The sequence below is a fragment of the Neomonachus schauinslandi genome, chromosome 6 (genome assembly GCF_002201575.2).
Source record: "Neomonachus schauinslandi chromosome 6, ASM220157v2, whole genome shotgun sequence".
Taxonomy (NCBI): domain Eukaryota; kingdom Metazoa; phylum Chordata; class Mammalia; order Carnivora; family Phocidae; genus Neomonachus; species Neomonachus schauinslandi.
Window position 1 is genome coordinate 99,531,496 of NC_058408.1, and position 27,207 is coordinate 99,558,702.

The following is a 27,207-nucleotide window of genomic DNA, read 5'->3' on the forward strand; positions in this document are numbered from 1 at the left end:
TGAAACTGTTCATTCTTGACCTGAGAACCTCATGAGGTTGTAAAGTACACATAAAATAACATGAAAGGGGTGCCTGGGTGGCTCAGTCGTTAAGCGTCTGCCTTCGGCTCAGGTCATGATCCCAGTGTCCGGGGATCGAGTCCCACATCGGGCTCCCTGCTTGGCAGGAAGCCTGCTTCTCCCTCTCCCACTCCCCCTGCTTGTGTTCCTGCTCTAGCTATCTCTCTCTGTGTCAAATAAATAAATAAAATCTTAAAAAAAATAAATAAATAAAATAACATGAAAGCCGGTTAAAATTTTAAGTTATATAAATATCACCATGTATTCTGAGTTGCTTCACCCTTTCTTGTGCATGTTTATCACGGCCCCTCTGGCCTTCTCCTTCTTCATTTTATTCTCTCTGTGATCAGGGCGTCACCCAATCTTTGAGTTTTGAAGGGAAGAGACAGTTTTAAGTGAAACAAACTGGTGATCTCAGATCCCTGTAAAATAGCGCCATGTGTGTAGTAGGTGCTCAGGAAATAATTGTCGTGTGGCAGAAAACGTGAAGAGCAGGAGGCAAGCGTGTGGCGGGGGCAGCGTTGCCCCGAGATCTGCTCGGGGAGTGTGGGAGGCCGCGCTGGGGGCCGCCTGAGCTGGGACGCCCCGGCTCTTGAATAGAGTGAGTACAGATGGTTCGCCCTGCGAGGTGTTATTTGTGTTGTTGTTGTTGTTATTTGTATTAGCTCCGAGGAAGGAAGCACCATCCAGTGTGGCTCTGGAAACGTCTACCAGATGGTTTTTCTCTTTTAGTCCTATTCATTCTTAGAGTGTTTCTTCTGGTATTCGTTGTTCATTAAGAAAATCGCTGTGGAAGAAATATCACTCCTGGTTGGCAGTTGGTCAGGTGCAGTCCTAGTTTTCAGAGAGGTTTTTTTGGGGGGGGAGGGTGTGGATAGCGCCACCGAGGGAAGTTTGTCTATGGAACCTTTTCTCATGGAGGGATTTGAGGACCGAAAGAGTTAGCAGTCATTGGGAGCAGCTGTGGGTTGGTACCAGTAGGGAAGGGACCCGTGACGGAAGGATTCTGCATCTCTTCGACCGACCGTTCCCTCATGACATCACAGTCCCGGGCCTCACAAAAATGTTAAGAGAATAAATCTTAAGGGCAAAAAGCACTGAGATTGTGTAGAGTGCAAAATGCCTCCGTGTTAACACCCTTGGCTGCATTACATTCTGCATTTAAAGAAGCCAGGAGTAGATCACAGTGAGGCTTTTAAACCTGAAGGCCGTGATCCATTCAGAGGGAGGCAGAATCAACTTAGTGGTCGGGACATTTAAAAAAAAGAAAGAGGAAATAGAGAAAAAAAATGTACATGCATCACAAGTAATGAACTGCTAGGTTTTATTTTGGAAACCTCTGTTTTGGTTTCATATCTTTCTGTTGCAGTGTGTACTAGATGGTTGTAAAATACACTTCCATGGGTCTGGGTTGGACAAGTGTGAAACCGGCGGCACCTGGGTGGCTCAGTCAGCTAAGCGTCTGCCTTCGGCTCAGGTCATGGTCCCAGGGTCCTGGGATCAAGCCCCGCATCAGGCTCCCTGCTCAGCAGGGAGTCTGCTTCTCACTCTCCCTCTGCCCCTCCCACTGCTCGTGTCCTCTCTCTCTCTCTCAAATAAATAAATAAAATCTTTAAAAAAAAAAAAAGGAAAAGCATGAAACCCCATGGTCTAAAAAGTGACATGCAGGGGCGCCTGGGTGGCTCAGTCGGTTAAGCATATGACTCTTGCTTTGGCTCAAGTCATGATCTCAGGGTCGTGAGATTGAGGCCCGCATCGGCCTCCAAGCTGGGCATGGAGCCTGCTTGAGGTTCTCTCTCTCCCTCTCCCTCTGCCCCTTCCCATCTCCTCCTCCCTCTCTAAAAAAATTAAAATAAAATAAAATAAAAATAACATGTCCCAAATTTACAGAATTTGTAGACTTCTGCTATTGTGTTACTTTTATGAAAGTGTCTTGGTCCCTTGAAGTGATTTGGGGATTCGAAGAGTGCAATATGATTGGGACTAAAAGGGCCACTGAATTCCCATAAATCCTAGCAGCCGCCTTTTGTCTAATAATGATTAGGATTATTATTTTGACGTCTTATAGGCATCAGCTAAAACTTAATTATTAGATGGGAAATGGAAATTAATAAGAAGAGAAAGGTGGGTTAGTTTACTCATCTGTTTTTGACAGTAGCTCCTTAAAATAGTTACTATTTCAAATCTTTATATTACTGAGGTTTTTCTTTTCTGTTTTAATATTGCACTTTAAAAAGATTTATGGTATTCTTTGTCATCATTTTATATATATTCAGTGGGCAGAGTGTTTTGTTTTGGTTTTCCTCCAGAGGAATATATTCCCAGTTTGATACGGAGGAAGGAATGCTTTACTTGTGGAAATTTTACCAAAACTGTTCTGCTGAGGGTTGGAGATCCATGCCCACACGTACCCACACACACCCACAGGTACACATCTATACAGACACAATTTATTTCTTGTGTGACTGTTATCCTGTGTCCCTCTAGATGAAGCGTGGACGCACACATTGGTGAAATATTTGCCTGGAGGGGCACGACAAGCTAGTGGCCTTCACAGATGACCGTCCTTGGTTCTTGTGTTTCCAGAGACAGTATGTGGATTAGGTTGAAATAAATAAAAGCCTTAGTATTAACTATTAATATATATGTAGGTGTATATAGACCAAAAAAATGTATTTCTGTAAGCAGGAAGACATGGTGGGAAGTAGTCGTTACAATACTATTACGTTCTCTGTTTCTGTCTCTGTAGTCATGACACACCTCTCCAGTTTTAGTTTGTTCTGAACTGTATATATATCCAGGGTAGATACCACCTAAAACGTAAATTGTGAGAAGGAAACTCCTGGGATGGCACTGGATGGTAATGTGGTAAGTGACCCTCCGCCCGTGCACACTTAGAATGAAGGATGATGGAAAGAACCCCGAACCCTGAGTTGGAGGCCTGGGCTTAGTGAGGCTGTCTCACCGCGGGGCCTCTGTTTGTGAACTGCGAATATGGGCTTGATCTCTAGGGTTCCCTTCAGCATTGGGATTGTATGCTTCTCTAGGGCTGTGGTGTTGCATCAGGCCCCAGCCTGGGGCTTGTGCCGTGTGCAAGGCCCCAAGGAGCTGCCTCATCCTTTTTTCCAAGGAGATAGCATGCATTAGCCCATGGAGCCCTATAAAGCAGGGAGCTGTTAGTGCTGTGAGGTGCTTATTCACTGGGGATGGAACCTAGGTTGTTTGTAGTAACCAGAAGGACCTTGGGCTCAGGCCAGGACATGTAATTTCTGTGACCATCTGGTTGTCTACACAGTTTACTAGGACCTATCCAAGGCCAGCGACATTCTGTCTTTGGAGAAGGAGAATATAGAAATAGATTTCTTCCTAAGGAGATAGATTTAAGGACTTGAAATTTAAGGACTCCCATTATCTTCTTAGAGCAATTACCAAGAAAATAAATTCTCGCTGAATGTAATTTTATAAATGTTATCAGGGAATGCCTTCATATCTTAATAGGCTTTGTAGAAATTAACACAGTCTGCATTTGCTGATACTTTGCTCTCTCCCTGATACTAGTGATATTACTTTTTGTTATGTGCTATGAAAAATTGATAATATCTACAGGCATCTTTTGACCTTGGTAAGCTCTATTTTCTGGGGGAATTAGGAACTAGTATCACTGGAGGAAAGCTAATCTGCATGATTATTTCTTCTGGCATCCCGTTCGTATACATTATTCATTTATTCATTTATTATTATTATTATTTTTTTAAAGTAGGCTCCATGCCCAGTGTGGGGCTTGAACTCATGACCCTGAGACTGAGAGTTGCAGTGCTCTGCTGACTGAGCCAACCAGGCAGCCCATATACACTATTTTTTTTTTTTTTTTAAGATTTTATTTATTTGACAGAGAGAGGGAACACAAGCAGAGGGAGAGGCAGGCTTCCCTCCGAGTAGGGAGCCTGATGTGGGGCTCGATCCCAGGACCCTGGCATCATGACCTGAGCTGGAGGCAGATGCTTAACGACTGAGCCACCCAGGTGCCCCCCCCACCCCCCCGTATACACTATTTAACCATTTGGTTTGATCCTAGCCTTATCACTAGAAGATTCTTTATAATGATGGAAATCATGACACACCTCTGATGATGGGTAGACGCCTCTGGTCTTCCCCAGGTCCGGACCGGCACTGTGACTGCTGTGTAGGATTGAGGTTGTTGATAGCAACAGTGGGCTCTGGGGAATGGCTAAGAACTACGAGGGGGTTGCAGATAAGCTGTGTTTCCGTGGATAGCCCTCTAGGGAACCGAGCACTTGCCTGATGTTAATGACCTTATACTGCAGCCTAATTGCTAAGGATAGAAATGTTTTCAGTAGGGGCGCCTGGGTGGCTCAGTCGTTAAGCGTCTGCCTTTGGCTCAGGTCATGATCCCAGGGTCCTGGGATCGAGTCCCACATCGGGCTCCCTGCTCGGCGGGAAGCCTGCTTCTCCCTCTTTCACTCCCCCTGCTTGTGTTCCCTCTCTTGCTGTGTCTCTCTCTGTCAAATAAATAAATAAATAAAAGTTAAAAAAAAAAATGTTTTCAGTAAACATTCGTTGAGTACCTGTCCGCCTAAGCGTTCATGCTTCTACTAGAACACTGCAGGTAGATATCCAACAGGAACATAACTCAAACCAGTATCATTATCTTTATCTCAGAATCTCCCTTTCTCTTCTAGTCTGCTGGGGTTGGTGGTGACACCACTCACCTGCTCTCTCAGACTTAAACTTGAACATTTGGAATTATTCTTCCCACTCTGTGCTTCCTGTATCTATGAAGTTAGTAAACCCTGTTTGTGCCACCTCCAAAAAGGCTTTTTTTAAAATTAATTTTATTATGTTAGTCACCGTACCTTACATCATTAGTTTTTGATGCAGTGTTCCATGATTCATTGTTTGCGTATAACACCCAGTGCTCCATTCAATACGTGCCCTCCTTAATACCCATCACCAGGCTAACCCATCCCCCCACTCCCTCCCCTCTAAAACCCTGTTTGTTTCTCAGAGTCCATAGTCTCTCATGGTTCGTCTCCCCCCCCTTCATTTTTCCCTTCCTACTATCTTTTTTTTTTTTAACATAGAATGTGTTTTTTGTTTCAGAGGTAGAGGTCTGTGATTCATCAGTCTTACACAATTCATAGCACTCGCCATAGCACATACCCTCCCCAAAGTCCCTCACCCACCCCCGCATCCTTCCTACCCCCCACCATTCCAGCAACCCTCAGTTTGTTTCCTGAGATTCTAAGAGTCACTTACGGTTTGTCTCCCTCTCTGGTTTCATCTTGTTTCATTTTTTTCCTCCCTTCCCCTATGATCCTCTTGTCTTGTTTCTCAAATTCCTCATATCAGTGAGATCATATAATACTTGTCTTTCTCTGATTGACTTATTTTGCTTAGCATAATACCCTCTAGTTCCATCCACGTCGTTGCAAATGGCAAGATTTCGGTTTTTTGATGGCTGCATAATATTCCATTGTATATATACATCACATCTTCTTTATCCATTCATCTGTCGATAGACATCTTGGCTCTTTCCATAGTTTGGCTATTGTGGACATTGCTGCTATAAACATTGGGGTGCACGTACCCCTTCGGATCACTACGTTTGTATCTTTGGGGTAAATACCCAGTAGTGCAGTTGCTGGGTTGTAGGGTAGCTCTGTTTTCAACTTTTTGAGGAACCTCCAAAAAGGGTTTTTAATCCATGCTGCTTTTCGGCCCCAGTGTCGTACTGCTTAAGGTCAAACCTAGTTTGTTTCTCCCCTGGACTGTTTCAGCAGTCCTCTTAACTAAGATTTGTGTTTCTGACGTCTGTCCTCCTTTCCTTCATCTCCCATCAAGTTATCTTTAAAAAAAAAAAATGTACTCTCCTGATGAACAACCTTTTGTTTGCTGTTGTTGTTCTGCAATTTGCTTTTTTTTTTTTTTACAGTCAACACTCTGTTCTGGAAATTTTTCTATGTAGTTCATTTAGATCTATCTTTTTAACAATGGTGCATAGTATGAATACATAAAGTGTGTGTAGTATAGATTATTTAACCATTCGTCCTTGAATGGACATTTGTGATATTTGTATTTCACTGTTACAAAGAAGACTGAAATGAATATCCTTGAACCTGTCTCTTTGTATGTATTGAAAAGCATGTAGATACCAAAAAGCGGAATATCTGGGTCAAAATGAATATACATTTAAAACGCCAGTAGACACTGACAAATTGCTCTACAAAAAATGCCTGTCAAATTATATTCCCACTCTCCATGGTTTTTTTTAAAGACCATTTTTTTTTTTTTTTTTTAAAGATTTTATTTATTTGACAGAGAAAGAGCACATGAGAGGGGGGAGGGTCAGAGGGAGGAGCAGACCCCCCGCCGAGCAGGGAGCCCGATGCGGGACTCGATCCGGGGACTCCAGGATCATGACCTGAGCCGAAGGCAGTCGCTTAACCGACTGAGCCACCCAGGCGCCCCTTTAAAGACCATTTTTAATCTGGACCTAGTGCACTTCTGCCAGCCTCCATTCTCTGATTAATGTGTTCACGCACACGCTTGGTCGCCACCACCGTCTGGGTGTTCATGGAGCGTGCACTGTGTGCTGGGGGTCTAGTACGGATGACACGCATAGCTCCCTGTCCCCATCGCTGCTCTCACTACACCGAACTTTTTTGCCGTTCCTAGACTTTTCTTATGCATTTACAGCTCCTCTTCTCTCTTCCCGGTTATGACTTTTTTTTTTTTCTTTTAACTTTTCTGCCAAGAGAATTTTCTTCGATAGTTCTTTTACCCTTTTAATAATATCTTTCCTGTCTCCTGTCAGGTAGAGTTAGACAGGCCTTTCTTAGTGGTCTCTCTTAGCACTTTACTTAAATACTTATTTAAAAAAAGATTTTATTTATTTATTTGAGAGAGAGCGAGCATGATGGGGGGGTGGTGGGCAGGCAGCGGGAGAGGGGGAAGCAGGCTTCCCGCCGAGTAGGGAGCTGGACGTGGGGCTCAATCCCAGGACCCTGGGATCACGACCCAAGCCGAAGGCAGATGCCTAATGACTGAGCCACCCGGGCGCCCCCTTAAATACTTTTTATCCTGAAGAATTTGAATTATTTGTTCATGTATGTGTCTGCTAGTGTATGTTTTCATGTGTATGTTTGTGCATACACACACACACACACACACACACCTTTCCCATTAGATTGTAAGCTCAGTGAGGGCAAAAACTTTTGATGTTTACCTTAGGGCTCCCCCAACTTAATGCCTTAACCACAGGGGATGCTTAGTAAACACTGAATAAGTGAGCGAGGAACAAACTATCAGATGAACCTGTTTTGTACCGCCACCGTGGGGGCTTGCAGCAATGATTCAGATCTGATCAGCATTCAAGGACTCAAGCATGGAGTGAGAGAGTAGGCTGAGTGCAGGCCACCTGCTGCTGGGCTCGGTGGGGAGGCGCAAGGGGAGACTTGAGGAGAGTTTAACGGGAGAGATTCATTCTCATGAGTGGGGTAGTCTGGTAAATGATCAGGGGAGAGGACTTTTTTCTTGCTTGTGCTGGCTATTGCTAGGGATACCCAGAGTGATAAGATATGGTCTCCGGCTCTAAATGTTTGTTAGTCAAGCTGGGCGTGAGAACAGAGATTGGCAGACTGTGGCCCAGGGGCTACCTCTGGCCTGCTGCCTATTTCTGTACAGCCAATGAGCTAAGCATGATATTTTACGTTGTTAAAATTGTTTTCATAAAAAGAATATTTTGTGATACGGGAAATTCTATGCAATATAGATTTGACATCTATAATTAACTTGTTGGAACATGGCCACAGTCATTGGTTTCCCACTGTCTGGGGCAGTGTTTGTGCTGCAGAAGCAGAGTTGATCCTTGTAACAGAGACCAGCTGGTCTGTGATGCCTGAGACATTTCCTCTCTGGACTTTTACAGAAACAATCTGCTGACCCTGGGTTAGAGGATGGGAAAGATTTAAATGGAGTAGAGAAGGAGGGTAAGACGGGCTCTTTGGAGTTAAGAGAGTGGGATGATGAATACTGTAGGCACAGAAAAGCTTCAGGGCTGAAATGATGATCCAGCTGAACCTTCTATTTTATAGACTGGGCAGAAGATCAGAAACCTTGTCAAAGTCCACCTGACTCTAAGGGGCAGTGTACCACTGGAGCAGAAGCTTTGAGGACTGTGGAGGAAGATAAGATTATTGCTTGGGTGGGGCCAGATCATGAGTGGCCTTGCCCTTGAAAAATGAGAGCAGAGGAACAAACGAAGAAGAGACTTTTCTCTCTCTGAATGTCACGTTTCTCTTTTTCTCTTGTATTTCTAGAAGGCTTTTGAGCCCTACTTTGAGATTTTGGAAGTATATTGCACAAAGGCCAAGAATTATGTAAATGGACATTGCACCAAGTATGAGCCCTGGCAGCTCATTGCCTGGAGTGTCCTGTGCACCCTGCTGATAGTCTGGGCATATGATTTTGTCTTCCAGCCAGAGAGTAAGTATACTGCCCCCTCTCCTCTGGAAAGGTACAGTGGAATCTCACCAGCTTTAGAACTCATGGCTGATGGATTGGACTAATTGCTTGCCTTCTGGTTTGGTTCTGATTTTTAAAATCTTATTTAAATGGGAAGTGGGACATTGTCTTCTTCTGACCATAAAGTTATAGTAGGACTCTATACGTAAAGTTACAATAGCTACTCTGATGTATCTATAGCTGCTTTTGTTGATTTTTCTGGAGTTGCAGCTTGCATAAAAACTTCCTGAGAAATTAGTCATTGTAAGGATCCACAGGTATCTCAGAGCATGGCTTAAACCTTTCTCAGGTTTAGTTTCTTGCCTAGGACATAATTGTATACCCTGGAGTTCCCCAAGCAGGAATTCATTACGTTCATTTTAGGCCATCTTTTCAATACAGATTATGTGAAATTGGAACAGCACTCATGCAGTGACCCTGTGAGTATGTGCTGTGTGCCAGGCACTGTGCTGGGCTCTGGGGATGTCTACAGAAGTCATACAGGGTCCCTGTCCTCCTGGAGTTAAACTTCTGATGTCAGGGGACAGCGCACTATGAACTTCCTGGGTAGTGACTCAGGGAGCCAAACTGATGTGGGGAAGAGGAGGCCACTTCTCAGGGAGTGCAGAAGAAGGTGAGAAGTCTATTAGTGAGGAGTCTGTAAGTCCTCCATCCTTCCTAAGGTCCTGGGCACCCTTCCTCCCCTGCCAGACCGGCTTGCATGTTCCCTCCTTGTGAATTGTATCCCCTGCAGGTTGTGCTTCGTAAGTAAAGTAGGAGTGGTGGTGGGTGTTTGATGACTCTCCTCTGCACCCCTTCCCCACCCTTAGTGTAGGGTACCAGAGTTAACTTGCTGGGGATAAAAAACCATTAACATTGAAGAGAATCACTTGTCAAGGAGTAACGATATGCGCTGATATCACAGAGCAGAATTAGGGGTGAGATAACACGGCAGAGAGCTGTCATGTCTCATTTGTTCTTAAACAAATTTTAATGGCCATGACTGTTTGCTTCCCTGATAACATCTGTTTGAAGGGGCTCTTTAACTGTACTTTTTCTGCTTTTCTGCCCCCCACCCCCACCCTGGAAGGTTAACTTAGAAGCCAGATTCTGTTTCATCTGTTTACCCCGCAGATAGCCGCTGAGCCGTTCTAGTAACCGTTGCGGTTAAGGCATAGTAAACATTGCACTTAATGTAGGTGGGAATGAGACCTGATTGCCCTGTCTACATTTTAGTCCATTCCAGCTGTAAAACCCTGTCCTCAGTTCCTCCTCCTAGTCCTTGCAAGGTTTCCTCATAAACTCTGATAACTAACCCTTCTGCTTCATCTGCTCTGTGGTTTGGAAAGGGGCACAACCCGTATCTTTCTGCTCTGGGAAGCCCTCCATCTTGTCCTTCCAGGTGAAGTAACTTACTCCAGAGGACTCTAAGGAGTAGCAATAAATAGACTTTTCTTCCTTTCTTTCTTACTGTGATAAAATATATGTACATAAAATTTACTGTCTTACTCATTTTTAAGTACATTCTCGTTGTTGCAAAACCATTCCTACCATCCATCTCTAGAACTTTCTCAGCATCCCACACTGAAACTCTGTACCCATGGAACGATAACTCCCCATGAACCCCTCCCCCCCAGCTCCTGCTGGCCACCATTCTGTGTACTTTTCCTTTTAAGGTGGTGCATTTGTTAAAACCAACGTAAGGTTACAGATCTTGAGATTCATGTTTCTTTGCTATGATTAGTATTCACTTTAGGTATTGACTTCCGTCTTTAGTTCTGCAGGCCACGGTGCCTGTGTGCATTTTGCCCACTCGGTAGTAGAAGCACAGCCACCCGAGGCCCTGGTACTTACATAGCTGCCTTGTTCCAAACAGAATATGCTGGTCTCCATGCATTCCATGAGAAAAGTACCAGTAGCGATGTGTTGATGGTATGCGCCATGGAAATCTTTGTAAGCCCAACTCTGAGCTATTTAAGTCCTTTTTAATATGTTTTTTCTTATTACAAAAGTAGGACATGTTCATTGCAGAAAATTAGGCAATACCAATAATCCATAAGAACGAAATGAAAAGCTTGCTCTCTAGAGCGAACCACTATTTACACATATGTGTCTTTTTTCTATATCTGAGTCCAGTCGAACCAGACATACAAAATGTCATTTCTTTAGGTCAACATTTTTGAATATCAGCAATTTCCTATAGTTTAACACATGTACACACAATACACTTTTTTATTTTGTAACTTCTAACTTGAATTTTAGACACCAATCAAAATGTCTTCCCTCTAGAGCAGGGTCGGGCCTGGGTAGTACTTGGATGGGAGATAACTTTGATAGCATTGCCATTTTTTCAGTACCTTGCTCATGGAGAGGCTCATCACTGAACAGTCGAGTTATTTTTAGCACATTGCCCCAGAGGAGTCTTAAAGTCTGGACTAGTGATAAATTTTGCTGATCTTCAAACTCTGAATACGCTTCTAAGATGAGAGATAATTCTGGAACACAGGATGGACACTGGGGCAGTTAAGAACTGGAAGCGGCAGGAGGATGGGGGTGAGAGCATGGGCAGGGGTCAGCAGCTCTCTGCCGTGTTATCTTGCCCCTAATTCTGCTCTGTGATATCAGCGCATATCGTTACTCCTTGACGTTGATTTAACTGTGGGATTGTCCATAGTTCATGAACAGGAATCAGAGTTATATGGTGGGAGGAGGTGACACACTCTCCCAGTTCCTAGCCGTGAAACCTCGAGCAACACCCTTAAACTCTCTCTTAGCCTGTTTCCTCATAGTAAAATAGGCCTAAGTGTCACCCGCCTTACTTACTCATAGGGTAATGTGAGTATTGAGAGGCATCGTTTGTGTGGGAGGAATCTGTCAACTGTAAAGAGCCAGGCTTTGGTGTCCTCACACTGCATTTCCTATTTTATTACCTTAAAACACTACAGTAGACACTGATTACTTTTCTTTCTGTACCTCAGGGGACTTTTACTTTTGAGATCATCTTTTTAGGTCATGACCACATGATCTCTTCATTTCTAATTTCTCCGTCTCTGATCTTGTATTCTCTTCTTTTTAGCGGTCCTGTTTAATCTCACAGCTTGCACACCGTCTATTCTCTCCTCCTCCTCCTAGCCATATGACTGTACTTCTGGACAAGTGACTCCCATTTACTGAGTTTTCAACCTTATTCTTCCTCATTAGTTAATTACTTCATCTGTTAAATAAGGACGTTTTCTGAATCTTTACAGCTTTAACATTATTAGAAATGGTCAAATAATAAGCAGCTTAAATATCCAACGCCACGTTATACTCATTTGATGGCCTATTATGGTAATACTTAAAAAAACTCTTGTTTAGGAAGGATCTTTAATGTAGCAAATGCTGTGACAAGAGGGCACAGCGTTGCACATACTATAAGATCGCAGCTATGTGTTTCATGTGCAGAACGTAGGGCTGAAAGGAAATACTCGAAAATTTAAATAAAAAGTAACTACAAACAAGTGATTTCAATGCCTTTGTCTTCTTTTTTTTTTTTTTAAAGATTTTATTTTTTTTATTTATTTGAGAGAGAGAATGAGAGAGAGAGAGAGCATGAGAGGGGGGAGGGTCAGAGGGAGAAGCACTCCCTGCCGAGCAGGGAGCCCGATGCGGGACTCGATCCTGGGAGTCCAGGATCATCACCTGAGCCGAAGGCAGTCGCTTAACCAACTGAGCCACCCAGGCGCCCAATCCCTTTGTCTTCTTATTCAGTGTGGGTATCGGTTCCCTGGTTTTGTCCCAGACATTATGGAGCACTGACTCTAGCGCTAGGCACTGTGGGCGAGGGGGAAAGGCAGGGCTGCAGCCAGTAAAGATGCAAGGCATCATGTAATCGGTACTAACGGGGCACAGACAGTCTGTGCTTGTTGGAGAGTGCTCCACTGGCCAGGGAAGTTGGAATGTCTCCATCTCCTAGAATGTTTTGTAAAACATCATATTCATTTCCTGCCTGCACAGAAGCTAGGTCTAGATTCCTTATAGGCTCATTTGGGATAACTGAGAATTTCTGTTCTGGGTTTGAAGCAGCATAGAGTCCTGGGGGTGTAGGGCTAGGAAAATTAAGACCTCAGTTAAATCCCTGCTCCGTTGCTGATGTGATCTGTGGCCTTCAGCAAGTTATTAATGCTTGATCCTTAGGTGCCTTTGGATTGTAGGTGGTGCCTTCTATATTGAATGCAAATTCATTAAAAGTTATGATGGTCTATTTAGATGCCATGTCTTTATAATTATTGCAGTGGAGAGGATCAGAATTCCATATTTGTCCTGTGCACTGCCTGACAGAAGGGAGTCTGATTGGTGTCCATGATACTGAAGGCCTTTTAAGCCCAAAAAATGTTGAAATGTTGTCAGGGTGTGTGTTGACTGAGAGACTAGAGCATAGATCCTGAAGAAAAGCATGGCTTGGTCATTTGTTTTTGGGAAGGGAAGAGAGGTGTTAGGCATCTAAAACCTTGGGAAGGTCAACAGCTCTGAAATACATATGTCATTTAACCTAGCATTCTGTTTCCGGGAATTCATGCTGTAGGCACGCCATCAGGTATGTGGTATGTGCTGCAAGGTTATTGTTTCACTGTTGTTGGTAATAGGACATACTAGAAATAACCCAAGTGTCCCATCAGGAAGGGGCAGGTTAAATTAGTTATGATACATCCATATCATGGACTACTTTAGAGCTATAAAGATGAATGAGGGGGCGCCTGGGTGGCTCAGTCGGTTAAATGTCTGCCTTCTGATCAGGTCATGATCCCAGGGTCCTGGGATCAAGCCCTGTGTCAGGCTCCCTGCTCAGCAGGGAGTCTGCTTCTCCCTCTCCCTCTGTCTTCCCCCCCGTCTCGTGCACTGTCTCTCAAATAAATAAAATCTTAAAAAAAAAAAATAAATAAAGATGAATGAGGAAGCACTGAGCTTTAAGAGAATATGCCTAAGTAGAAAATCAAGGTCTAGTATAGTACTAGAGTATGCTGCCTTTTGTTTAAGAGGTGGGTGGGACAACTAAGATTTTATCTTTATTATTGCTTGTATAAGCATAAAGAAATTCTAGATAGCTCTTCTAGAAGTGAATAGTAGTAGTGTTTACCTGAGGGTAGGATGAAAGTCTGGGGAATAGATGAGAGAGAAACTTTTAACTCTGTGTGTTATTTATTAATTTAAAAAAATTTTTTTAAAGATTTTATTTATTTGAGAGAGAAAGAAAAAGAGAGCGCGTGCACACATGAGCAGGGGGAGAAGCAGAGGAGGAGAGAGAGAGAATCTGAAGCAGATTCTGTGCTGAGTGTGGAGTCCGACTCGGGGCTTGATCCCAGGACCCTGAGATCATGACCTGAGCAGAGAAACCAGGCATCGGACGCTTAACTGACTGAGCTACCCAGGCCTCCCAATTTTTTTAAATTTTTGAACCATGTAAATATATTACTTGGCAATTTAAATTTCAAGGTTTTTTAAAATAGAAAGAAACTACCTTTGTGATCAGAAGGCAGGTGAGATTGCAGGAGGCACATTGAGTAGTTCATACCTTATCCGTGGGAATTTATTTGAATAGATAACAAAACTCTTTGTTTCTTTTAGGCTTATGGTCAAGGTTTAAAAAGAGATGTTTTAAGCTCATCAGGAAGATGCCTATTATTGGTCGCAAGGTAAGTGGAATCTGTGTATAACTTCCAGCCCTCCCATCACCCCCGTGGTCATGACCTCTTTCTTTCTATTTACTGAACCTAGTGCGAATTCCCAAGGACGAGGGGTGATTTTTGTACCCCCCCGCCAAGGAACATCTGACAGTGTTTGAGGACACCTTTGGTTGTCATAACTAGAGGGGGGTGCTGTTGGCATTTAGTGGATCGCGGCCAGGGTGCTGCTAAGCATCCTGCAGGGCCCAGTAGAGAATTATCTGGCTCAAGATGTTGGAAGTGTCAAGATTGAGAAACCTCACTTAACCCTTTCTCCAACATATTTGCCCAAAGGAGACAGGTGACGTCTGTTAAAGGCAGAATTTGCGATTAGAAAAGCTGGCCGAAGTGGCATGATGCTTTACAGCAACATTTGGCTGCTCTGACTTGAGATAAGTGTCTGGGGGTCGGGTGCTTACATGGTTAGGTCAGGGTTGACAGACTTTCTCTGTGAAGGGCCAGATAGGAAACATTCTAGGCTTTGCAGGCCATACCATGTCTGTCAGGGTGATAGAGAGGTAGAAGGATGAGCCTGGCTGTGTTCCACTGAAACTTGCTTTACAGAACGGCCAGGGGCCAGATCTCGGTCGGCCGTAGTTGGCGGATCCCAGGTTTAGAAACTTAGAGAGCCCTGATCTCTTGCTCTTTGTACCTGTCTGCAGCATAGTATGTTCCCTTCACTGTGTCCTCTGTCCCCTCAGCCACGCTGAGGATAGGACAGTCACCTCTGTACCCTTCCCACCGGCTCTTTATCACAGAAGGAGATAAATGGGGCAGGCCCCATGCAAGCTGCAAGGAAGGCACACTGGCCCTGATGTCTCTGGCTCCCCCCGTGCCCTGCCTGCCCCTCAGCTTTCCTTCAAGCTTTCTTTCACTTTTGGCTTTCAATTCCCTTTCCCTTTTCCCCTTTCCTGGCCAAACCAGAAGAGATGTTAGTCATCCTTAGCCTTTGACCCAAATCCATTCAGACCCCTGGGCTAACTGTCCCGTAACTGTGTATTTATTTTCAGGTTCATTTCCTATAAGGAAGTAGAAGTAGTTATTGGGGTGGAAAAGGGGAATGGGAGTAGATAGGTTTTTATTTGACCCTAATTCATCTTAAGCCCTAAAATGAAATCTCCCTGAGTCGATCTAGAGTTAAGGGGTAGGGAGAGGGCGGCTATAGAGGGTGGACTGGATCTCAAAGGATACTAGCATTTCTCCTTTTCATTCCCTGTATTTTTCTGCTCTTTTTCTTCACACATTTCTCCTTCGGTGTCAGATTTTGGGACAAATAAATGCTAGGGTTCCAGAACCCTGAAATTTATAAATTTACTGAAATTTATAAAATAACAGAATTGGAAGGCACTTAGAAACTATGTAATCACCTGTCATTTTTTAGAAGCAGATTTTGAGGCTCAGAGACAAGAGTTCTTTATTTCGAGCGAGTGCGTGTGTGTCCCTGTCTCATTCGTTCCCTTACGTTCACTCACTCCGCACACGGTTCGTGGGCACGTGCTCCGCGTCAGGTACCGCTCTGGGTGCTGGGGACGGAATCCCCGCTCTGCGCAGCTTACGTTTTTCTAGGAACAACAGAAAATAGATCTGCGAACAAATATGTAAGAATTTCATTTTGAAATAAATGCTGTGAAGAAATTAAGATTGATAGAGGCCCTGAGGCAGGCACTGGGGGGAAAAGGTACTTGTGTACCTTCTGATGCGACTCACCATCGTTTTGTGGCTCTTCTGTCTTATTACAGCAGCAGTCTAGGCGCGGAAGCTTGGCTTCCATGGTTTGTTCCTGTTGCGTGCTCACCATTTCGGCAGCATAGTCCACGTACAACTTTTAAAAATACTTTCCTGCCCATCACATGCCTCCCACTGCCGCGGGGCGGGCCTCCGCTGCCTGCCAGAGCCTGCCTGCGACACCTGCAGGCGTGGTTCGCGGGTGCAGCTTGCCCTGCAAATTCCCTGGGGGCCGCATCTAGCAGTCTCCTCTCGTGTTCTCATCCTCCAGGGCTAGAGATGGGAGAGTCAAAATGTTTGGGGTCAGATCGTGGGCCTCAGACCTTCACAGATGGGTCGCTGAAACCGTCTCGCTGTAACGCCACTCTTCCAGGCTACCCCCCAACAGTCCCTTAGTGCAGATAGCGGCCCCTGCTGGGTTTTGTTGTGTTTTTAAACTCTGTTCTGTTCCCCCCAGTGCTTTCCACTACCTGACTTTCTTTTTTTTTTTTTTAAGATTTTATTTATTTATTTGAGACAGAGAGAATGAGAGAGACAGAGAGCACATGAGAGGGGGGAGGGTCAGAGGGAGAAGCAGACCCCCTGCTAAGCAAGGAGCCCGATATGGGACTCGATCCCGGGACTCCAGGATCATGACCTGAGCCGAAGGCAGTCGCTTAACCGACTGAGCCACCCAGGCGCCCGCACTCCCTGACTTTCATTTTCTGTGTCTGCTGCTACAAGGAAGCATCGTGAGAACAAAAGTTGTTCTCACTCGTACTGCCTAGTGTGTTCTGTTCGCCGTGTCTTGCTGGCCCACAGGGGTAGTTCAGCACCCAGGGAGGGAGGGAAAGCACAGGCTGTTGTGGTGAGGAGGAGGACGACGGAGAAACAGCCATCGTTGGTAAACTGTACAGAAGGGACCGTCGCTCCCCCCTAGCACTTGAGGGTCAAAGAGTACAGGCGGCGGACAGCCCGAGGGGATCGAATGCGGTCTCCCCAGTACCCCTGGGTGTCTGGCACACGCACGTGGCGACTCGCGCAGGCTGTCCGCGTTCTGGGCGTGCTCCGTGCAGGTCTGGTGACGGAGCTCATCACCTGCACGAGCACCAGAATGCTTCTGCTGCTGCTTGGCCTGTTTTCTGGCCACCGTTGGTGGCTCCACCTTTGTTTCTTTAGCACACACACTGGCTGCTTGCCAGGACACGGATAACGTCCACATACTGCGCTCAGACAGTGGCGCGTGCAAGCCCAGTAAAGCAGGGGCGATGTCGACATGGCAGAGGAAAGGGGTGGGGGGCTTGAATGTATCTTTGACTTTGGGACAGGAAGTTGACTTTTCAGACTTCTAAGAGCCTGCCGCACATGCCAGAAAATAGCTGAGCAGCCAGAATGTCCCCATATCTGTTTACAAAAACAATACCATCCCCGTTCTGTAGCACTGGTGTGGCGCCCAGCCCTGAACTGTTGACTTGGAGTAGTAACTGGTTCTTCTGCTCCCTGGCCTGTATTTTTCCATCTCCTTGTTAACTTTGTCTTTCTTACCTTTGGAGATCCAAGAGAAGGTGAACAAGACCAAGGATGATATAAGCAAGAACATGTCGTTCCTGAAAGTGGGCAAAGACTATGTGAAAGCTTTGCCCTCTCAAGGCCTGAGCGCGTCGGCAGTTCTGGAGAAGCTCAAGGACTACAGCTCTATGGGTAGGATTCCGGGAGCTCTCAAGCCGCTTGCTTTCCCAGCGTGGCCGGTTTGGTCATTGTTTACTGTCGATACGTTACGAGTGCTTCATCCCTGGAACTTACATATCCATCCTGTCTCAGAGGCTCAATTTCTTATCATAAAAATTATATTTAAATTCATCCTCCATCCATAAAGCAAACAAATCTGAGACAGTGGAACTGGAACTTGGTCCCATTTCCTTTTGTAAGCCTGAATAAAACAGATAAGTTTGTTTCTTAAGGAGAGAATATATGTAATAAGAATGAAATACAGATTCATTACAGAATTTGTGAAATCTGCACAAAGGCACAAAAGAAAATCCCATCATCACAAGATAAACACATGATATATATATGTAAGAATCTTAGTAGTGTTTTTGTGTAATAAACATACATACACATACAGATATGTATGTATGCATGAGCACATAAGGGAAGGATAAATATACCAAATAGCTTAATGTTTGAGAGTGTAGCCCTGGCTGAGAGGAGTGCGTGACTCTTGATCTCAGGGTTGTGAATTTGAGCCCCACGTTGAGTATGGAGATTACTTAAAAATAAAAAAATAAAAAAATCTTTAAAAAAGAGTGTAGCCCATGGAATCAGCGTGGATTCACATGCTAGTTGGGCCACTTAAAGTGTGACCTTGGGTGAATTACTTAAGCTATGTCTTGGTCTCTGTCTTTCTATGATGGGGATAATACAACTTACTTGAAAAGATGATTACAGGGCGCCTGGGTGGCTCAGTTGGTTAAGCGACTGCCTTCGGCTCAGGTCATGATCCTGGAGTCCCGGGATCGAGTCCCACATTGGGCTCCCTGCTCAGGGGGGGGTTTGCTTCTCCCTCTGACCCTCTTCCCTCTCGTGCTCTCTGTCTCTCATTCTCTCTTTCTCAAATAAATAAATAAAATCTTTAAAAAAAGAAAAGATGATTACAGGGGCACCTGGGTGGCTCAGTTGTTAAGTGTCTGCCTTTGGCTCAGGTCATGGGGGATAGAGCCCCACATCAGGCTCCCTGCTCAGCGGGAAGCCTGCTTCTCCCTCTCTCACTCCCCTTGCTTTTGTTCCCTCTCTCACTGTGTCTCTCTGTCAAATAAATAAATAAAATCTTTAAAAAAATAAAAAATAAAAAAATAAAGAAAAGATGATTACAGAGATTAAATAAGATCGTACATATGAATGTATAATATCTGGCATATAGTAAGGGCTCAATAAGTGTTGGCTGTTTTTTTTAAATTAAATTTTATTTATTTGAGAGAGAGAGAGATAGTGAGAGATAGAGCACTAGCAGAGGGGAGAGGGAGAAGCAGGCTCCCCACTGAGCAGGGAGCTCGATGTGGGGCTCGATCCCAAGACCCTGGGATCATGACCTAAGCCGAAGGCAGATGCTTAACTGGCTAAGCCACCCGGGTGCCCCATAAATGTTGGCTGTTAACACAAACACAGGTTTATTACAAATTAGACCATATTGCAAATACTTTCCAAAAATAGGCTTTTTAGTTTGTCATAATTTAAGATTTGTAGAGAATTTGCAAATTCATATATACAGAGATTTCCCATACACCCCTTACCTGGCTTCTCCTGATGTTAACATCTAAAGTGACTATGATGCATTTGTCGAAACAGTAGTTGACTAAACTGCAAATTCTATTCCTATTTCACCAGTTTTTCCACTAATGTCCTTTTTTCTGTTCTAGGCTCCAATCCAGGATACCACATTGCATTTCAACAAATACACTTAAAAATTTCTAATTGATGTGTGTTGAGATTTTGACATTGGATGGTACAAAATTAGCTGCAGTCCAGGATTTATAGATGATGTAAAGCAGGGATCAGCCCTCTGAGACCTGGATGTTAAAGATTTCTATGATCGTGAGGGCACGTTGCTGCCGCCATATTGCCTTCCCTTCCTTTCCAAGTCATTGTCAATAGCACCAGTAAAATAACAGGAAATGAAACCATGTAGTCTATTTTTGAAAGGCTGGTGGCCTCTGGTCTGAAGACGTGCATGGTATAGTCCAGTGTCCTGTAAGGAAAGAGGGAAAGTCCTACTGGAATCAAGCCAGAGCTTGGCAAATTGCCTGAGATGAGGGGTCTGTCTGGATGTTTGCTACTCAATCTTCTGCTCTCTTGTTGGAGCTGAAGATAATGGCTTTGTAGAGCCTGCGGCGACAGTTTTCAGTTAGTGTGTCTCTGGAGTGGCTTGTCACTGCGCACTCTCAGTAGGGCACAGCCATGTTGTATCTGAGATACCCACGTCAGCAGATTCGTTGATACAACGTAGACTGTCTTGGGAGAAGCACCTCAGACAGAAAGTGGAATTGTGGGTAGGTTTTGGGCTCGTGGAGGGGCGCCCTTGAAACCAGGGTGCTGACAGTCTATCATCGTGGTTTGTCTGGTCAGGGATTCAGTTCCCTGGCTCCAACTCTGACAGTAGTGTACTGAAATTCCACACTTTGCCGTGCTCTTCCCTGCCAACTCTGCTCATGACAGTTCTCACACTTCCTTTGACTGGACAGGAAGGGGCGAAAAAAGTCGTTAGCCATACAGAGACCAGGAAATGAGTATAGATCAAGGAACAATTTTCTACTGGTAGAAGGCCGTTGGGGATGATGACAGCATCATTATTGGACTAGATTATACCTGGCTTCTGTTAATATCTTTTTCACACTGCTGTTGATAGTAATGGAAGATCTTTCTTCTTTATTTTGCTGTGATAGGTCTTTATTGGAATTCTTTTTCTTGATTTAATATAAGATCACCTCTGGGTTTCCACTCAAAGTTTTTTTTTCTTTTGTACCCAGAGGTGTTGCTTCGTATTTTGGGCAAGTTCCTGCTTACTGACCCAGTGGTCTTAACTTTCTCCTCAGACGTCTTCTGGCAGGAGGGGAAAGCCTCCGGAGCAGTGTACAGCGGGGCGGAAGAGCTCACCCAGCTCCTGGTGAAGGTGAATGCCAGCACCCCAAGGCAGTGTGTGTGGTCTGTGCCCTTCATACCACCTCAGTTTTTCTCCTTACTTTTGCAATTAAAAAAGAAAAAAAAAATTACTTAACGAAAGTTTATTGTTAAAAATAAGTTTCTCTTTACCCACATATAGGTGAATATAGATAATATTGTCCAAGATGTCTTCAGTCCATAAAAAAGTACGATATTACTTATATTTCCAGGCTTTATAGGTGCCCCGTGTGGAAGGCAGATAACAAGGGAAGGTAGTCAGTCCCCCATCATTTGAAGTTATTAATGACAAGACATACTTTGATGAGAAGAGAGGAGGAATAGACACTTGCTCATCATTTCCTGTACCACCCGAGTCTCAGATCAAAGGATCTGAGAATGAGCAGTAGGTTCACTTATAATTGAAATAATTCTCATTTTTTGTTGACTTTAGAGTTGTCTATAGCTAATGAGATTTATTTCCTAAACCCCACTTTGTCATATAAAATTGGCACTGGACTGGGGCGCCTGGGTGGCTCAGTTGGTTAAGCAGCTGCCTTCGGCTCAGGTCATGATCCTGGAGTCCCGGGATTGAGTCCCGCATTGGGCTCCCTGCTCAGCAGGGAGTCTGCTTCTCCCTCTCCCGCTCCCCCCTCTTGTGCTCTTTCTCTCTCTCACTCTCTCTCTCAAATAAATAAAATCTTTAAAAAATAAAATAAAATTGGCACTGGACTTAACAATCCCTAAAGTCTTTGTGTTTGATTATGATAACTAGGAAACTGCTCCTACCTTACTAAATACTACAGGTTTGACTTAGCTATATCTTGACATAATGCTCTGATCTTACTTCACTGGGTTAAAAATCTTTCAGTGGCTTCCCACTATCTACGGGATAAAACCCAAGCTGCTTACGTAGCAGAAAATGCAAGCCCATGGGCGCCTGGGTGGCTCAGTTGGTTAAGCGACTGCCTTTGGCTCAGGTCATGATCCCGGGGTCCTGGGATCAAGCCCCACATCGGGCTCCCGGCTCAGCAGGAAGCCTGCTTCTCCCTCTGACCCTCTCCCCTCTCATGCTGTTTCTCTCTCTCTCTCTCTCTCTTAAATAAATAAATAAATAAATAAATAAATAAATAAATAAATAAATAAATAAAATCTTAAAAAAAAAAAGAAAAGAAAATGCAAGCCCTGTGGTGAGCCGGCTCCCACCTGTGTTTTTCAACCACCCATGTAAACATGAACTTCCATCTTTCCTCTTCACTGAATGTACCTCACTCTTACCATGTTTTCCTCCCCTCCTTCATTCCACCTGTTCTAAATGTCGAATTCCTATTGATCTCTCAGGGTTCTGCCTGTACAGACATCAGACCTGTCGGGCTGTTTGTTATTCCCTCCTTAGGGCTCCTTCCATCACTTGCATACTTCTGGTATCACACTCAGAACAATAGCTCCTTTGTGCCGGATGCTCTCCTAAGGACTTGGCATGCCTTATGTTATTTACTTAGCGCTAGAACCCTATCAGGTAGGTACCATGATTATCCCCTTGAGCACATGAGGACACTGAACCTCAGAGAGGTTTTTTGACCTAAGATTACACAGCGAAAAGTAATAGGCAAAGCTAAGATTGCAAACTGGGTCTGTTTGTTGTTTTAGTATGTGCTTTTTAACCACATTTATACTTCCTCTCTCACCACACTGTAAAATAATTTATTTGCATGTCTCTCTCTTCCACTGTATTTTGATCTTTTTTAGAGGGGAACACATATCTTACCATTTTTCCAGTTTCTAGTGCTGTGCCTGGTACCTAGAAACTTCTGTCTAGTGCATGATTCTTTGTCCCATACAGTGTATTTATTCGTTCTACTTCATATCTGCGTGCATTTCTTTGCAGGCTTATGGAGATTTTGCATGGAGTAACCCACTGCATCCAGACATCTTCCCGGGACTGCGAAAGATCGAGGCGGAGATTGTGAGGATAGCTTGTTCCCTGTTCAATGGGGGGCCAGATTCCTGTGGATGTGTAAGTAGATGCAGGTGGCCTATGTGTTTCGCTTAAAATAGAAGAGTTTCTTGAAAACATTTTGTTACACAAGTAATATGTGATTATTGGTAGGAAGATCCAGATTAACAGCAATGTAAAAGTGTTGACTTTTGGAATTTTTAGAGCATCAACATTTTATTGTATATTTTTTAAGATATTTTTTCCCTCCGTTTTGTATTTTAAAACATTTTTACACTTTTTTTAAATGTTTTATTTATTTATTCATGAGAATCAGAGAGAGAGAGAGAGGCAGAGGCAGAGGGAGAAGCAGGCTCCCCACTGAGCAGGGAGCCCGATGCGGGGCTCGATCCCAGGACCCTGGGATCACGACCTGAGCTGAAGGCAGATGCTTAACCATCTGAGCCACTCAGGCGCCCCATGTATTTTAAAACATTTTAAACATGAAGTTGCTAGAATAGACAAAACCCTGCATTCAGTAACTAAATATTTTGCACATCTGCTGTGTCTGCTGCTTTCTTTCTCCCCCTCCCTCTTTGATTCATCCAGTATACTTAACAGTACGTAGGTATTCTCCTGCGCTATAGACTGTGAACTTTTAAGAGACCATCAGTTAAGCAGCCCCAAAACAATTTGGCCTCATCTAGGTAAGTTGAAGAAACAGGTATCTCATGACCCTGAAATTTCACTACTCAGGGTATACCCTAGAAAAACTGGCACGTGTGTATCAGGATAGATGGATATTCATAGCAGCATTGTCCGTGGTATTGAAAACTGGAAGTAATTCAAATGTCAGTCAACAGTGGGGTGGAAAATTACAGACTACTCCATGTGCTTCAACCCACTGCAGCTGCTACTCTGATTAATGCTCACATTAGCCCGTTTGACCAGTGGAAGCCTCTTAATTTTGGCCTCTGGGTTCTTTTGAATGACTCAAGTGGTCTTTGAAAGCTTCCTTTCTTTTTTCCTTTTTTTTTTTTGACAAAATAATTTTTATTTGATGAAATATTCCAGGTTTACCTTATGCATTTCCAGACCCCAACTCAGCCATTTGTCCAAAGAGCCCTGTTTCATTTAGAATGATGTAAAATACTTACATGGCTCCGAAGTCCAATTTATAGAATAAGACTTATACAAAATTAACCGGAATAACATCCAGAGAGAGAGCACAGAAGAGGTTGAGAGACCTGAGGGCTGGAATGGGAAGGGCTACCACGCATCTGGTTGGTATGTAATTAGCTGTTAAAACAGCTGGTGTTCTCAGCAGGAGTGGCAGCCGGGGTGTGTGCAGGTAGAGGAAAGATGGGCTGTGAGGTGCCCATTGTTGGAGCGGGGAGATGAGTAGAGGGGTTTCGTGGGTTCCCTCTTCAGCCGTGTCTCTTCTGCACTTGAGATCCTCCATTGGGTTTTTTTTTTTTTAAAGATTTTATTTATTTATTTATTTTATTTATTTGGCAGACAGAGAGCAGGAGAGCGGCAGAGGGAGAAGGAGAAACAGGCCCCCTGTCGAGCAGGGAGCCCGATGCGGGGCTCAACCCAGGACCCTGGGATCATGACCTGAGCCAAAGGCAGTCGCTTAACCGACTGAGCCACCCAGGCGGCCCCCATTGGCTTTTTTTTTTTTTTAACTTCATTTACTGTAGTCTTCATTTTTGAGAATTTTGTCTTAATCTGCCAGGTGGTTCCTTTTTTTTAGGTTTTTGCTCAAGTTGTTTGTTTATTATTATTATTATTTAAGTAAGTGTTACGCCTAAAGTGGGGCTCGAACTCAAGACCCAGAGGTTGAGCATTGCATGCTCTGCTGACTGAGCCAGCCAGGCGCCCCTGCGTGGTGGTTCTTTAGCGTTCCTTTCCTTGGCTTATGTTTTGTTTACTTAAATATATTGCCTGTAGTTATGTTATATTCTGTGTCTGATAATGCTGTTACTCACGAGCCTTACCTATCTGTTTCTGCTGGTTTCATTCATACTGGCTTGTATCCTTGTATTTGTGACTTTTTTGTGTGTGTGTGTGTCTTCCTGGGAACTTCTCTGTGAGGCCTAGATTGAAGTGAAGTTCTTGCAGGGAAGCTATGTAATGACTTCTGCCAGTTGCCGGGGCCTTGCTGGGAGGTGCTGTCACACGGGAACCCATCTGAGTCTCATCCTACAGAGGGCGCATGAGTTCACACTGCAGACGCATGTCAAAGCTGTCTTGTGAGCCATTCTTGAGAGATCCTTATTTTTCTTTACCAGAGCATCAGGTCAGGGTTGAGAAAGCCATTTTTCTTGCTGTCTTCTGCTGCACCAGTGGGGTTTAATTTCTTGTTCCCCTGAGATGTGGGTGTAAGTCCCAGGTTCTCCAGCTGTCTCCTGTTAGACTCTTTACCTTAGGCAGGCCCTCAGTTTACCTCCTGTTCATTTGTCACGGTGGGGGTTGGTGGTCTCTGGGGGCGGCAGCAACCGTCAAAGTTGAAACCAGCTTTGGCACTCACTTATCTGCTAGGATTCTTGGTTTTGCTCTGTTTGGGTTCAGTATATTAGTATATTCCTTTATGTTATATAAGCTCAGTGGTGGATGTAAAATAAATTTCAATGTTTTACGAGGCATTTTTAGTTGTTTCCCAGGGGAGGGTGGGCTGCCCAAGCTGTCTAATCTATATTGCCAGAAATAGGAGTTCCATGATTGTTGTTGTTTTTTCTCCATGTGAACTTTGTACACTTTACGGCTTCTCTCCCTCTGGATCTGCTCTTCCCCACTTTCTTCCAAGGCTACTCAGCTAGTCTTAGAGAATACGGTTTCACAGATTGGTGACCATGCCCATGTTTCTTCTCCGAACACCTTTTGGTTATCTGTGTCTAGCCAGAGGGACACAGGTGTGGAGAGGCAGTGATCTTTCAGTCTCTGTTTTTTTTAAATCTGGGTTCACTAAACTTGCCTTAAACCTTTCCTCTAAGTCCTGATCTTTATTCTCGGCTGTGTGTATTCTGTCCCTCGTGTCCTTACTAATCCTTTATCAGGGTCATTTGGTACTCTGTGTTTTAGGTCTGCAGTCTCATTCTCTTGTTTTGGTGTCCAGTCTTTCAGCTCTTTGTTTTCTTCAATTCGTGTTCTTGTCATGTTGTCCTCTAGTGATGACAGTCCCCCTTAGACCGTTACCTTTTGAGTTAGGCTTTTATTATGCATGCTGCTTTTTTTCTTTCTGTGTGTTTGCGTAGTTACCGTGCCATTTTTTTTCACTGTGGCTCATGCTCATCAGAACATTCTATTTTGTTCCGATGCATGCTGGCTGATTTCTCATCTGGGAGCATTTGCTTGAGGGCCTCTTGGTTCCACCTGTATTAGGATATCTGGGTCTCCTGAGATTTGTTAAAAGTTACTTATTAGAGTTTACTCTGCCTAGTTGGAAGACAGTAAGACCCTCTGGGCTTTGATTATTTCTTTAACCCATCTTGGATCCCTGAAGCCTTGACTTTGAGGGGTCGGTCCCAATGTTCTCTCTCCCCATTTTCCTGTTTCTCCCTCGCTGCCATGTCTACCACTCACTGAGCGGAAGATAAGGAGCCCCCCTCCATTTGCTTCTCTGAAGATTTGGCGGGTATTAATGAGAATCCTCAGGATTTTGCTGGCTCACTGGACAATTTTCAGGACTTGAAGGAGGGATTAGGGACTGTGTTTTGCTTTTCTCTGTGCTTTAGTAACTTGTCTCTTTTTTTCATTGCCAGTACTTGAAGTTTATTGCATTGGATTCTCTCTGTTTCCTTGTTTGATGGTTGTTATTGCAGCTTTCTGCAATTGTGTTTCTTCCTTTTTAGGTACCAGGGGAGAGAAAGTAGCTGTGAGGTAGGTTCATTGTTTCATCTGAATGCCGAAGTCTAACCCCAGGGGTATTTTTGCATTGCTACAGTGTCGGGGATCGGGAGAAGGATGGAGTCTGAGATCCCTAGTCTTTTCTGATACTTAAGACTTTTACAAGAGAACTAGTGATGACCTCTGGGGTAATTTGAGTTTCTCTGTTTCTCTTACTCTTCTCAGTCTCTGTCTCTCTCCATCTCTCTCTCTCTCGATGAGCTGCTTTTGGTGAAAAAAGTTCGGAGTTCAGAGGTTGGAAATGAGAAGACAGAGCTGCATAGCTGGGCAGTCTGTAGCATATTCCCAGCCAAGGTCTTAAGCTGTTCTCGTTCTTTGTTCTTCAATCTAAACTATCGTTCCTGTTACTAACTTCATTTGCCTCAGTTAGAATGGATAAGAAGTGATTTCATATACTGAAAGAACTTCTGTTGCCCTGGGGAACAGTCTTGGCTTGTGCAAAGGCCTTTGGGTCTGAAAGAAAATTCTCGCAGCAGGCCGTGTTCTCCTCTTATTCTCTGACATACTTCTCATATATTACAGCGAGAGTTTTTATAAATGTCGGAAGAAGCTAACATTACAAGTAGTTATTGAAGCTTTCATCTTCTGATTTCACAATTCCATTTTTCTTTGGGCGCAGAGGGTAGAAGGAAGTGGGAGGTTAATAGCATGTTTAGACACAGAATTTGGGGATCAGAAATAAAAATTAGAAGTAGAATTTAGGTATTCCTGCTTTTACAG

At 44.1% G+C, this 27,207-nt stretch overlaps 1 protein-coding gene across 4 annotated transcripts in view; it reads left to right on the forward strand.

The window, feature by feature from the left end:
* Window positions 1–27,207, forward strand: part of SGPL1 (sphingosine-1-phosphate lyase 1) — a 56,608-nt gene that overhangs the window by 14,793 nt on the left and 14,608 nt on the right. For 3 of the 4 annotated variants that reach the window (XM_021699640.1, XM_021699642.1, XM_021699639.1), the window contains exons 3-7: window positions 8,400–8,565; window positions 14,188–14,255; window positions 17,543–17,690; window positions 20,579–20,655; window positions 22,531–22,659. In XM_021699640.1, coding sequence (XP_021555315.1) covers window positions 8,400–8,565; window positions 14,188–14,255; window positions 17,543–17,690; window positions 20,579–20,655; window positions 22,531–22,659 — 588 coding nt within the window. The remainder of the gene's footprint in view (window positions 1–8,399; window positions 8,566–14,187; window positions 14,256–17,542; window positions 17,691–20,578; window positions 20,656–22,530; window positions 22,660–27,207) is intronic. The other variant, XM_021699643.1, reaches the window with a different exon arrangement.